The 14,656-nt window shown below is 40.8% G+C and overlaps 1 protein-coding gene across 1 annotated transcript in view; it reads right to left on the reverse strand.

The window, feature by feature from the left end:
* Positions 1–14,656, reverse strand: part of LOC123027555 (von Willebrand factor D and EGF domain-containing protein-like) — a 160,204-nt gene that overhangs the window by 33,509 nt on the left and 112,039 nt on the right. Inside the window, exons 16-19 of the mRNA XM_044438489.1 lie at positions 5,339–5,434; positions 4,247–4,342; positions 2,216–2,311; positions 531–626 (exon numbers count right to left, since the gene is read on the reverse strand). Coding sequence (XP_044294424.1) covers positions 531–626; positions 2,216–2,311; positions 4,247–4,342; positions 5,339–5,434 — 384 coding nt within the window. The remainder of the gene's footprint in view (positions 1–530; positions 627–2,215; positions 2,312–4,246; positions 4,343–5,338; positions 5,435–14,656) is intronic.

Genomic DNA, 14,656 nt, shown 5'->3' on the forward strand with positions numbered 1-14,656 from the left:
ATGAATAGATATGTGAGAGTGTAGAGAAAGAGCTGTGAGTGATAGGAACAAAGATGTAAAGCAAAAACTTATTAACTAACTGTATTAATTGGGTTAGACAGATAGTGCAATGACATGTAGTTGGTCTCAGTCAGTGGCTGTGGATTGGGCTTTAATAATTTTTCTAAGCTTAATTCCATCTAATTAGCTCATCTTACATGACAGATTTGTTCAGTTCTGTTAGAATGAAGTTAAATATATACATAGACAGGATCTGAGCCAAATAGGCTTAAACTCTTTCATTTCCTTGATGCAGTGATAGCAACGTTAATACACTGGGACATGGTGTATGCAAACCTTTAGTAATAGGATGTACTTCCTTTTGTAGGAAGACTACTGGAATACGTGCCACAATACAAAAATAGAAGATTAGTGCATTAATCCAAGCTAAATGTCCTGTTTAACATGCTTGAAATAAGATACCTCCCTGGACTGCAATGTATTTCCGATCAGGAAATATTTGGAAAGTTAAAGAGAAATGAAAAACTTACTTTTCTGGCACCTTCTTCCAACATAGCCTTCCATACAAGAGCACAAGTTGTTTCTCACACACTGTCCATTGTTCTTACAAGGAGGACGGCAAAAAGCTAATTAAGGGAAAGAAAGACATGTCACTAATAATGGGACTGGAAATTGACTATAGCAGCTTGATGCTTTGCAGTGGAGCTTTGGCAACGCAGTGCCCAGGCAGTGGTAGCTGTTGTCATTTACACTTATCTCTGGCCTTTCTTCATCTTGCAAGGAACCCAAGGAAGCTTACATTGATCCACATGACCCTGCGATGGAGGTTAGGCTAAGAGCCAGTCAGTGACTGGCCCAGAGTCACCCAGTGAGCTTCACGGCTGAGTGGGGACAAGGACCTGGACCTTTTGAGCCCCCGTCCAACTCTCCCCTCCGCCACAGTGGTGCTTTAGCAGTGTTTGGAAAAGGTTATCCATGTTCAACTGCTCAGGTCCAGATGCCAAGTGCCAGAGGGTCTTTTTACCTCACAGGGCAGTGGCCAGCAATTTCAGGAATCAATGAATGATTTTTTATACTTGTATTCTGCCATGGCTTGTTCTGTGGTGTGAACCTGCTGTGGGTGGGTTGTTGGGGTGATTAAGAACCCGTTGACTGTTTTAGGAGTTTGGATGCTTTGTTAAGCATGTCAGCAACCCACCCTTGCTGGATTTGCAAAACACAACAAGCTATGGCCAGGGCCTGAATAGGAAGCCTGCCAAAGCTTAACCAAGTTTTGACAGGCTGTGAAAAAATCATATGAGTTCAGTCAGAGAGAACCTTGAGCTAATCATATGTATGATCATATGAAGGCTGGTTTTTCTGCAGTGTTCTGAAAATGTACCTATGCTCATTGAAAATTCAGACACGGGGATTATACCAATGAGGTGAAGTAACAGAAATCTATGGAAAACTGTGCACACTTTATTTGAGTTAGTTAAGGCAAAACGAATGTGAGAAACTATAAAATAATGGAACAGGCTCTATATTACAAAATATCTAGTATGCCCTAGTTATATATCACAAAATTATTAAATTTTCAAACAGCTATAACTCCATGACCTGGATGGAAGCAGTTTGGTTTAAAAACTTAAAAATGCTATGTAGTTGTTTGGAATTCTAAATTTTCTGATTGGATTAGATTAGGACACGAGTGTTCCATAGATAAACAAAAGTTTATGCTGGTGGATGGAAGAAAGAGGAAAGAACTGGGTCTGTTTTTGTGGGTGTAAAAGCAAGTCAGTCAGAGAAAGTTCAAGCTCTTGACTAGTAAGCCAGCAAACTAATTTATAGTCAGGTCCTGTCATTTACATTGAATTTAGCTTAATATAGATATGTATCAGGCCATTTCCTATAAATGTGAATATACTTTGATGTGGTTAGTAAAACATTATCTATACTGTGTGATATTTTGTTGACTCACACCATGGAATTAAGTTAATTAAAAGTGCAAATCATTTTGTTGTTAAAAGTAGTATAGAATAGTTTAAAACTATAAGAAGAGGACACTTGCAATATTATTATATACATGTTCTAAAATATGGTAGCCAAATGGTATAGGATTGGTTTTGTCTGCAATTGTAATATACATGGAAATACTACATAATTGGTGAAGGCATAACACAATTGGGAGAGGGTGCTATATTTGCATCACTGGAATTATCTTGTACCAACTCACCAGATTGGCACTGAGGCCCAAAGAAGCCATATGGACACGCACATGTATTTGGCCGGATGCAGGTCCCACCATTTAGACAAACAGGATTGCAAACAGCTGCGCATAAAAGAAAAATAGGATACTTTATTTAAGGGAGAACTCCCTGGCTTTCCATTTAAAAATGAAGTACTCTTGTTTTAAACAGAATTCGCAATAGAAAACTAGACCTACGTCAGCACTGGATTGTGATCCTCAGTCTGTTTTTTTTCTTATGCCAGAACTATGCTTTATTTTATATTTGTTTTGCAATATCTCTCCCAGCTAGGTTTGTATTTCTGAGTCTGTTTTGGAGAAATGCATTTTTTGGCCCATGGAAGCAAGGAAGAATTTCCCTGCTTGTTGGAAATATAGTGGAAGTTAAATTCCTCATACAATGGATCCTACTTATATTAAGAACATAAGAAGAGCCATGCTGGATCAAACCAAAGTCCCATCCTGTCCAGCTTTCTGTTCACACAGTGACTGACCAGCAGCCTATAGCAAACTCATGAAGAGGGCATGAGCGCAAGAGCCCCCTGCTGCTCAGGTTCTCCAGCAGCTGATGTACACAGACATACTGCTTCTGATATGGAAGGTGGCTGATGGCCATCAGGTCTAGTACCTGTTCATGACCTTATCCTCCATAATTCCATTGATCATGATATAAGAGCTATATGCTGTATTTTAGCATAGCTGCAAAGAATTTGAGAATTCCATCTAAACAGTCTATAAAGCATTTAAACTGGTATTTGCGTTCAAAACTAATCTTGGTTTCCCTGACTTCAGCAAGACGAGGACAGCTTAAGGGAAATCCAACTTATTTTATTGGTTTCTGGATCAAATTACTGGGCTTATAAGTACACATTTCAAGGTTTGTTCTCTGGTCTGAGTAATCTGTAAACTATGCTAGGAGCTGGCAAATTGAATATGACCAGGTAGGCATGCAGATCTTCCCCTAAAATCAATGAGCACTGTATGTGGCCAGATAAATACATAAATGCATCCAGAGAAACAAAAAAAATATCCAGAGAAAATAGGTGCAACTAATTGCCACTGAAACCATGTGAGTTGAAGCTCATCTGTACAAACATGTGCCTAATTTCCCCTGGATTATGTGCTGAAGATATGCATTATGTTCAGACTATTATTATACAAAATATCTGAATGGTATTAGCCCACAGTTCACACAAATTTATGAGAGCATCAGTTCAAGCTCTCCGTTCCGTCGACAGCTATCCTCAAGACCATTTACTCCAGTGTTCAGGCATTTCTGCTTCTGTTGCATGATCACTCCAGTTGAAAAAAAAGTTTAAGGTCATCCTGCTTGCCTAAGGTCAAACATATCTCCTTTGTGGAAGATGGCTTTCCTCAACTTACTGTAATTAGACTAATGAAAAGATTTAGGGTATGATTTCTCATTGTTTGTTGATCAGAAAGTGAAGTATACTTCCCTATTTATTATGTCATATAATAATAATGTCCTCTCCATATTGTGATCTACCAGTGCAGTTCACCATCTGTATATTGTGGCCTGCCAAATGCTTTAGAACCTAAAAAGGCGGTCCCAGCAGACAGCAGAAGTTGCACTTTTCTATTGCATTCATTTAGGCCATTTAAATCCCACCTTTCTTCCACTATGGAACTCAAGGTGGCACACACAGTTCTTGTATGGCCTCTCACCCAAGCACTGATCAAACCCAGATCTGCTGAGCTTTAGCAAGGTGGCTGCATCATGTGCCCTCCAACCAATATCACAGTAGTCATTCGCTTAGTCATTTATAGGGAGTCCTACATGTCTTGCAGGTTGCATTTGACTTGGTGTATTACATGTCGTGCAGGCTTTATATGCATACTCTGCAAAGGGCAAATTAAAGCTGCTGCTTAGGAACGTAGGAAAGTGCCTTGTGGGTCAGTACAGACCAAGGGTCCATCAAGCTCCAGAAAATGCACTGGCAGTGCCTCCACCCGTGGGCATGGCACCCTGACGTGGAAGCGGAATACTGCGATGTTTACCTGTCTCACACAATGGGCTGCTCCATCCTGGCTTGCACTCGCATTCATCTGGTGCCACGCATCTCCCTCCGTTGTGACAGTGCCTGTTGCATACCACTGGAAGGCAAATTAGGCATCATAGTGCAAAGGATGAGTCCCTGGGTTTTGCTCAAGTTGAACCAAGTGAAACCAAGAACACTTATGGACATCTCAAGCATTTTGCCTCATTCATTTTCTTTCTACTGAATTATATGCTCATCCGAAAGGATTTATACAGAAAAAATTTACAGAGCCCAGCTACAACAGTGCAAAAATGAAAACAAAAATTCATCAAGGACAATTCATTTAATATTCAAATACGGAGCAAAAAGTGAAGGTTGTAGAAGTGTAGAGTCTTGGCAATTTAGATGTAATGTGAGTATAGTTAAAGGTGGGCTTTGTTTTTATTTTTGCTTTAAAAATAGGATTTATATGGAGCATAGTTTGCTACCTTTATGGAACAATATCTTGAATCTCAATAGAGATGTTCAAGCTGCCCTAACCACCCTTTTATATTTTACAAGCCTGAATGCCTTCGCTTGCATAGCCTTGGATTTCACGAGCATGACCCTAAACAAATCTTCTCCTACTATCAGTGCTGTTGCACAGTAACTATTGGCAAAGATGTACATAATACTAATGTGCACTTGGAAGCGCGGCATGAGGAATGAAGGTGCTATTTAATCTTAAATGGATTTATAAATACAAAATACATTTATGTTGAATTTCCTATTGCATTCTAAGCTAACCTTGATGAAAAATACAGAGATGATCGAAAAAAGGAAGTGTGTGTGTGCACGTTTGAACGTTGCGTAAGCAAGCATCTGCTAGTGCCAAAGGACTTCTCCCTCCTGCAGCCTTGTTCCCCCTCAACGTCTGCCCCAAAGGGCCTCCAGGAGCAGATTTTCAAAGCATGGGGGAGGCGGACGTGTCACCTTACTGCTCCACTGACAGGAGCAGCTCCAGGAATGGACGGGCTTCGCTGGATTCTCCCTCCTCCCTGTTTTTGCATCTGTCATGTTACTTCTTACCTGTCTAAAAAGTATCAAAGACCATTAAGAACAATATACGTACTTGTCTCACATCTAGGACCAACAAATCCATAAACACATGAGCAGACATTCCGCGTGATGCATGTTCCTCCATTCTCACATGGTGGATCACAAAGTGCTGCATGAAAGGACAGAGAAACAGGTAATTCAAGTTGATATCACACAAATATTCTCAATCCTGCTGGCCCATTTTCTTCCATTGTCATACAGCACATGACTGTGTTCTATGGCTATAAACAGATAAATAAATAAAGGATTTCCTAGGTGATCCCAAGAGTTGCTCTGGCAGTCCAATAAATGTAAAGAGAGAGAGGAGATCAGCGGTAGCAGGGTCAATATCAGTCATAGTAGTTTAAGGTTATGCCAGCATTCTACAGGAATTATGCCAGCACTGAAGAGAAATAGTGTTCCTATCAAATGGGTAAAAAATGAACATTCCATCAACCCATCCACAAAACAGGCGTCTTACTGATCTCAGCAGACAGACTGCTGTGGAGCAGTGCTCCGGCCTCCTGCCACAGCCCCTTCATCTCCATGAGCTGAACGAAAGTTGTACTCGTGGAGGCTCTGCCATGCAACACTGGGGCTGTCGATCACATGAGCCATCTTCCATGCATACTATCCCTCCCCTGTTGCAGCTTCACTCACTGTGTGGAGCTTGTGCAATACCACAGGTGGAGAAAGCAGCGTGACTCGCTTTCTCTCAACTGTATGGAGACCTTTCACATAAATAAGGCATGGGGAGGGGGAGGCTTTAGCTGTTGTTGGAATCAGAAACCTCGGTGCCAGGAATGGGACTGAGGTCCCAGATTTGTCCAAGGGCAACCAACAGCTTGGATACTCCCGAATGTGTGGCAAGGAAGTTCTGAACAAGAGAATAAAATAGAAGATACAATAAAAGAAGTGCTGAAGATGGATAAAAATAGAAGTGGTTCCATTTCTAGGGTGTAAGGAAGGCAGGAAAGGCCTTTATTACCATGAGATTGAAGATTCAAAGAGGCTTCAAGATTTCTTGATCAAACAATACATTGCATAGGACAGATAAAGGTTTCCTGAAGAAGCATCGTAACTTACTTAGCCCTCTCCCTCCCAGCTCATCTGGTGAGATTCCATTTTTTCCTTTAAGTTCCTGTCTCTGTTCTTCAAATAATTACTACTAACAGTCTTAGAAACTGTAGCACTTTGTTTTAAGGCATCAATCCAGTCAGAATACAATTATCTCCCGGCAATGATACCTGTTTTCTGTGTAATTGCTCAATTCTGCAACTCTAAATGAATTAGCGCAAACTCTGGAATGCTTTAACTGAGCTGCCAAAATTTTAGCCACTACAACCAGCTTTCGCAGTATTTCAGCATGTTATGTCCCACTTTTAGAAACTTGGCCCTACTTGGAGCAGGAACATGCAACTACTCAGAGTGCCATTCAGCGTATCATTTTCAGGCACAGTGGCTGATGGGATATTTGCCAACATGGGAGGACTGAGCAAGGAGGGTGGAAACCAAGCTAGCATACAGACCAGTTAATTCTCTGTCAGCCACATCCAGACAAAAGAAGTGCACCATGGAAACCACACATGGTTGTTTGTTGTGACATGCCAACCAAGCATAGTGTGCAAGATGGCTTGCTGGAATAGTTCATGTCTCTTCTGTGATAATTAGATTTTTCCCACAAAATTTTTAAACCAGCAAACCTGTATTCAGATTTTCTTATGTTGGCAGAAGACAGTAATAAGGGAAACACTGCTGTGACAACGTGACAGTTTTACTGTGTGTGTGTTTGTAACAGATAGGTTTTCCATACGTGGGTGCGTGTGCCTCAGTCTCAGGTGTTTGTGCTGACTGAGCATTCTAGCTGTGATGGCATACAGAAAATCAGTGAAGGATGCTGAAGCCCTTGCCTGGCTTGTCCTTCTTTATGCAAGATCCCGTAAGTGGCAACCACATCTCTGACAAGGCAAAAGGGGACTCTAGTCTGCTACCTTCTAAGAATATGAGAATGTTGTTGCTTTTCTTCTTTTTATATTTATAACCTATGCAGGAAAGTGCAGATAACAGAAATGGAAGGTGGTTATGAAGGAGGAAACAAGATACAGTGAAAAAATAGTGGCAGGAAAAATGGCAAAGCAATGAAATCCTTTCATTCCCCTGTTTGTCACTTGAAACCTTTCCTTTGACCCTATGTTCATATTGTAGATTAGAGGCACTGCTGAAGCTGGTTTATAGGCTAGCAAAGATCTGCCTAATGCCCCTCTCACCACAGACAGAACCCTGGTCCAGATTTCATGTTTGATTACCCTCAGAAGTCTTTTGTTCCTTTTAGCACATGCTTTTCACCAAAGTTGGAAACAGCACAACTTCCTGCCTTTGCTGAGACCTTCTTACTCTGAGTGGAGAAGTTACTGCTGAATTATACTTACACTAAAACCCTGGATTCTCCATCATATTGTATGGGCCATCACATGCCCATCACAGGGAAGGGGAAAAAGTTCCAAGAAAATAGGAAATTTTTAGACAATGGAAATTGTCCATCTTCAGACAATGGGATAATTTAGTGCAGCATTTATTATCTCTTTCTGTTCAACAGTTATCAATCAATGTTCCCTAAGTCCTGGAAGCTCACACCTTTTCTAGGATGTTTCCAGGAGTTTAAAGCAGTCATTTTCTTGTGTCTGACTAAATAATAACTTTCTTGGTACCTAGGGAGGCTCCCAAGTATAGGGAAAACCCAGACTTATTTTGGGGTGTTTCAACTTTGTTTCTACTCTAATCTGATAAGCAGTCAACCCCCCATTTTTGCTATTAGAGAGAATGATATGGATTGGCATATAAATCACACTGTGGAAGAATGAAAAACAGCACTTTAGTCTTCAAAGTGTGGGAAAACAGTGAGCTATGCCATCCACTTTTAGCTAAATCTACACATCCTTTAAATTGGTTCAAAACTGTGAGTGTGTGCGCACACATGTATAAAACAATACCAAGCTATATCATATACAGGTCTGTTCCTCATAACTGCTGTTAAAACAATCTGTGCTTAGAGCTTCCCTCTAGTTTGGCACTCCTAAATGCAAGCAACGTAAGTATCATCAACTTAAATATAGATTTACTACAGGAAACTCTAGAGTAACAGAAACGATTGGGCCTATGCAGAATTCAGCTTGTTAGCCTGGATGCTTTCCAGTGAAGGTGAAGCCACCTTCCTTTTTTTTTTTTTTAACTTCACCTAATTAAACAATTAAGAGAGAAGCAACCTGTTCAGAACAGATCTCATTAGAGAGCTTCACATAATTACTGATCACAGTCCCATCAAGTGCTGTTGCCACGCAATCACTATTTAAAATGGATGTACATCATGCAGGAGTGGTGCTTGGTGGATAATAGCCATTGTCAATTATTTATCAACATCTAGCATAATTACATGATCAAATAAAGTCACATGTTTTGAGCCAGTGGACAAGGCTAGTGAGTCTCAATGTTTTAACTGTGTGTGATAATTCAAGGAGGTATTCTAGATTACATGGTTTATGGACTGCAGCCTTTAATGATAGCTAACACAGCTGTAACAAATGGACGGCAGCTTTTGTACGATCGACGTTGATGTTCCTAATAAGCTTGAGTAATATAACTGAAGTATATGCTATTCTATCACGATATTTTAAGTCAGATTAGGCAGTGCAGCCTCTGGAGACAGAGCAGGTCAAGGCTGTCATGAATACAGATGAGAAGTGCAAATTTCATTTGATTAAGACATTACAATTTATTACTGAAACGTAGACTACTACTGAACCTCTTTATCTCAGATATGAAAAGTTATCTCATTTTAATCTTCCTTTGGGCAACAAAGCTATGGTTACAATCTTTCTATATCTGGATAATGCATTGTAAATATGCCACTACATGGTATACATCTCAAGGGAGGAGAAGAATTATGATCAAAATTCAATTATTTTTGCATGTATTTGTAATGATGACAAGCTAATTGTTTTCTTGTCTCCAAAATCACTTATGACTTTTACAGTATTATTCCCATCACAGGCAAAAACATTTAGTTCCTGGGTTTTATGGGTCTCTGAAGGCCTCATAATTCAAGAATATTACTATTTATAACACTATTCAGATTTTCAGAGTTGCATTTTGTGATTGGTGTTAATGGCAATGGAGGTGATGTTGTCCTTAAAGATGAGCTCATTTTCTCGCAAGGGCAACAAAATATACAAAGCAAAAAGATTGTGTTAACCACACCTCCATTGTTAAAATGCACATTTGGAGGTAACACCTCAAAATTCCATCCTAGCTATCAAAATGTCTGAAGCCCATTTATAATGTTTCGAAGAAAATGTATCTCAGGGAATAATGCTAGTAGTACACTGTAGGTAAAAGTAGTACCTGAAGTGGGAGCAAATGGAAAATGGGATAGTTTTAGTTGGGCAAAAAATGGCATGTAATAGTTAGACCAGACTCACGTCCATTCGGGTGAAAAGAATCAGGATGGTTGTAGGGTCACCTGGAAAGTCAAGGAGTGCCTTCTTATCCCACCTAAATGCCACTTAACAGAATGCTCTTTTGATTCTTTCTTTAGTTGTACAGGAACTAAATAGCCAACCTTTTCAAGTAGCATTAAAGAACTATTAGTACCTTTACTGAATTTTGCAAAATATAACAGAACACACCAGCTCTATATCTCTTTTCCATCTAATCCAGATGAGAGAGTGATGGTTCTGAATCAATGCCTGGCCAAAGGTAATCGATGAGGACCATTAAATTGAAGCTTAATGCTGACAGGCTGTTGATGGCTTCCTTGTCCAGATGGTGGATGCCACCCTGTCCTGGGTTGGGTTGCACTCCCCCTAAAGGACAGTGTTTGGGGGCACTTCTGGACCCAGAGCTGTCCCTTGAATACTACATGGGTTCTGTGGCCAGAAGCATCTTCCATCAGCTTTGGTTGATTTACCAACTTTGTTCCTATCTGGACAGGAAGAATCTGGCAAGAGTAATCCATACCCTGGTATCCTTTTGGCTTGACTACTGTAATACTCTCTATATGGGGTTGCCCTTGAAAGCACCCCAGAAGTTGCAATTGGTTCAAAATGGAGCAGCACGTCTGCTTACGGGGACTGGCATTGAGATCGTACATTGCTAGTCTTAGAGAATCTTGCGGTCGAGGCTCACTTCAAGGTGCTTGAGACAGCTTGGGACCTGATTGTCTGCAGGAACATTTCCACCCACGTCCACCAGTGAATAGTATAGCAAATAAATAAGTATTCTGGCGCACTGTGTTGTGTATTAGATTTTCCTGTTGAAGACAGGTGAACCATAATTTCTGCACCTGCCTGCCATGACTTCAGACAATTGTAATTAGCAATTGCATGGATGGTGCTTTATGTGCTTGTTTTAAAATAGTAAATATCAGGCACGGAAGGCTGAATCTAGATTAGACAGATTTACAGTTCAGATTGGGACCCTGACATGGATTAGAGGGTTGATTGTTAACTCTCTGCACTCTGCTGTCATTCTCTGGAGTATCAGCTAATTGCATCAGAGGGAAATCTCCGAACAACCCAATAGGAGTTTTCTTCCCAGCACAAATAGAAAGGGGAACAAGCCATACTAATGCCACAGCTGGATGTTAAACATCTTAACCCAGAGGTCCTCAAACTTTTCCACCAGGGGGTCAGTTGAAAGCTGCCAGTGGTGGGCGCGGGCAGGAAATATGGTGCCAGCGGTGAGCGAGGGCCAGCGTGGGGGCAGGGGCGGCTAGGTGAGGCAACGTGCAGGTGGGCGTGTGCCCACGGCAAGGGGAGGCAAGGCACTGGGGGATGGACATGTGCTGTGAGGGGGGTCCATGAGGCAGCGGCTCGCTCGCTTGGAGATCGTTTTCTTTGAGCGAGCAAACCGCTGCCTCCCTGCGCACGGGGTGAGGTGGGCACGAGCGCAGCGGGTCCAAATGGGCATGGAGGGCCTGATTCAGCCCCTGGGCCATAGTTTGCGGACCCATGCCCTAACCCATGAGAGGATCCCAATGTGATTAAAAAACAACAAAAGAAAAAAACCCTTATCCCCCACCCCTACTAAGGACAACAATTTTAACTGGGGGGGGGGGCTTCTATTTGTTCTCAATACCCAGTCTTAACTGAGGCAAATGAGCAAGTCTTTGGAGATATTAAAAACCAGAATATTAAATCCAAGAATAATGAGAGTGCTATTGAAATCAGACTCCTTCGGTAGGAGCTTGCCATGTGCTTTGGAATGATCCCTTGTGCCTACAGATTGGCTGAACAGTCTTGGATCCTTTTGCTGGAAGGGACATATAACACACAACAGTTGTTGCTTTTAAGACAGCGTAACAGGAAAACCTGTGGGGGGCTGTTGGGCATTTTAATCCATCATTGCTGTAGTCATTTTCTGAAGCAGCACCGTCTCATCAAACTGATCATCTTGAAAAAGTTCATGAAAAATGTATAATGTAAGATGTTAGCGAAAAGCACAGAGTAAGTAAGCATTGTTTGTTGCTTTTGACTGATGGCACCGTATTTATTTTAAAGCTGGTATAAAATCTAAAAACTGATTCATGCATTACTATTCCTTTTAGCCATAGTGCCAGTCAATGTCAGGAGCCAGTCAACTACGATTAGTGAAAAATTAGTGCAGAATTTCAGCCCCTCCAACCGTATTTGTTTGCATCGCTCCAATATTAAAGGTATACGCACTGGTTGCCTTTTCCTTTCCTGTCCAATCCAGGATGCTCATATTTGCACTGGAAGCTTTAAAGCACAAAGCTGCAGGAGCTTCTTAGGCCATTTTGCCTAGGTCTTAAAATGGTCCACCTAAGCCCAGGTGCTTCTTCACTGGAAGTGCTTATAGCATCACAAAGGGAAGGGTTTTCTCAGCTCACAACAGGAACATGTCCCAGTGTTAGGATGCCTTCTGTGAAGAGGTGTCCCTGGTCATTTGCCACTGGGTGTGGTGTGCTGGACTAGGTAGGTGGACCTTCAGTCTGCTCCATCATGGCTTTTCATATGTTCTTTGACTTTATTTGATATTCTTTTAATTTATATACCCTCTTAATCAGACTCAAAGTATCACCATCATCATTATCATCATCTTATTGCACTGTATTAGGCTTTACATAAAATATTATCTACATTATTGTGCAGTACCCTGGAATCTGCTTTCATGAAGGGTGTGTGTGCTTATACGTGAATCTAGAAATGCTAGAAAGAAAGAAAGAAAGAAAGAAAGAAAGAAAGAAAGAAAGAAAGAAGGGAGGGAGGGAGGGAGGGAGGGAGGGAACCTTTTCCTTCACACACTGAGGTTTTGTGTGTCTGTTTTGCCATTGAAATCAATGATATGTGTGAAAAGACACCTGTGTCTGTGGGTAAATTAATTTCCCTATCATTTCTTCCAAAGATATACCAAACTTAGCCTTGCTGCCTGTGCTGCCTCCTGGCCATGGGCATCCCTATTTGGTTAATGAATCTGGTCACGGTCTATCCCCAGTAGGGCATAGGCATAACCAATTGTTGTGATCTCTCATCCCCCCTCCCCACAGTGCTAGAGAAAGTCTCTGCCCCTTGGAGAAGTGGGATGAAATGGACCAGCCAATTTCTCTATAAATAAGAATTCCAAGAAGCCTGTCTTTAGGTAGGATAAGGATCACATGCTATATCCAACAGGGCTGCAGGCAAGAATGAGTGAAAATCAGGTATAGCACCAGGGTGGGCTGAAAAGTACCAGGAGATATCAGCTGTCTGAGTGTTGGGGGCATCCCATAGTTTTATCTGTCCCCCCCATGTTGGTCTTTTTGGTAGTATGTTAGTCCATTTCATGAGACTTCACCTGTTTAATTCAGCTATTATTCGCACCCACCCCCTTTATTTCCACTATCCAGCCCTCTTTGGATTTGGTTTTGCATCAAACCCTCATGCTTGTACAAGCGGATATGGAGACAAGAGCTGTTTCCAGCTGCCACAACGTGTGTTTTTCACTCCAAGCAGTATCAGTCTCACCAGTGTTTTTTTTGTTCAATGGTCTTTATGGTTACACTTAAGTGTCTGAGCATACACAAAGTGGCACAGAAAACCAATGGAAAGTGGGAAAAGAAGAATACGAAGTGGAGACTGAAATTTATGTTAGCGGTGGGAATCAACTCATTTATATAGGCCGAGGTATTTCTCAATCTGAAGATGGATTGCTACATTACATAATATTTTGGGGGCTGGGCTAAGATATTTTTTGATCATGTTTGCATGATTGGACTGTGATGATGTTTTTCTACACATTAGTAAACTCTGAACTTTTAGAGTCTGGGGAATGATTTTAATTGTGTGGATAGCTGAGAGTGGTTGATGGATTGTCTTTCTGTTAAAAGCATGGACTTTTATCTTTTTGAGAATGTGTTTTGAAGGCCGTACATTTCACGCTACCTGGATGATCAATGATTACATTTGACAGCTTGGTGGGGGAAATATTAGTGTGCGTGGGTGAAATATTTATTCTGTACATCTGCTAATTTTGTGAACTGTGTTTTTTTTTCTGCAGGTCAGTCAATGCTAAGTATTCAGGGGTCAGAAATCAATCTGTTATTTCCCTGTTGTAATTTAAAAAAAACTAAATTATCCTTGTGGATGAGCATACACGAAGTATACATTTTCTAAAAAAAAATCTGCCTAAATTCTTGGGAGAACAGCCATTAGTCCAGTCCAGTTCCTAATTCTAATCCTAACTTTAACCCAGTTGCTAATATCTTTGAAAAGCACACTTGCACTTCCTAATCTAAAATAATAACTATAAATAAAAGTGTGTGTTGTTAGCTCATAATCTTCATTTTAAAAAAGTTAGGAAACTCTCATGGATTAAGCACATTTGTAGCAGGTGGGATAGGGGTAGTGAAGGGAAGCATTTTAAAACTGCTGAATTATAATGTCCCCACAATTAACTTCCTTTCTGTATCTCTGCCAATGTCCACATGGGAGAGGTGAAATCAATTTCAGACTTCTCCTTAATTTCTCCACTTTTCAATATATGTTGATTGGAAAGAGACACTCCAGCACCTTGTTCATTTTTATAGCTGTCCATCAGTACTCTGAGGCATTGCTATTTAAAATCAACTGAAAGTATAATTAAGGCAAGATTAGACAGAACAGCATTAATAGCCAGGAATATTGTATGGATGGAAGAACCATCTCTCAATTTCTCTTTCTTCCACATTCCTATTGTTTTAATCTCAAAATTAGGGGCATCTTATTTATGAAGAGGTTTAAAAAAAGTCAAAAGCACTTCTAAAAAGAGGAACCAATGGAATTTTTATCCTTCTTTATTAGCCATCAATAGGTAGAGCTAG

The sequence above is a fragment of the Varanus komodoensis genome, unplaced genomic scaffold, assembly GCF_004798865.1.
Source record: "Varanus komodoensis strain SLA01 unplaced genomic scaffold, ASM479886v1 scaffold32, whole genome shotgun sequence".
Classification (NCBI taxonomy): domain Eukaryota; kingdom Metazoa; phylum Chordata; class Lepidosauria; order Squamata; family Varanidae; genus Varanus; species Varanus komodoensis.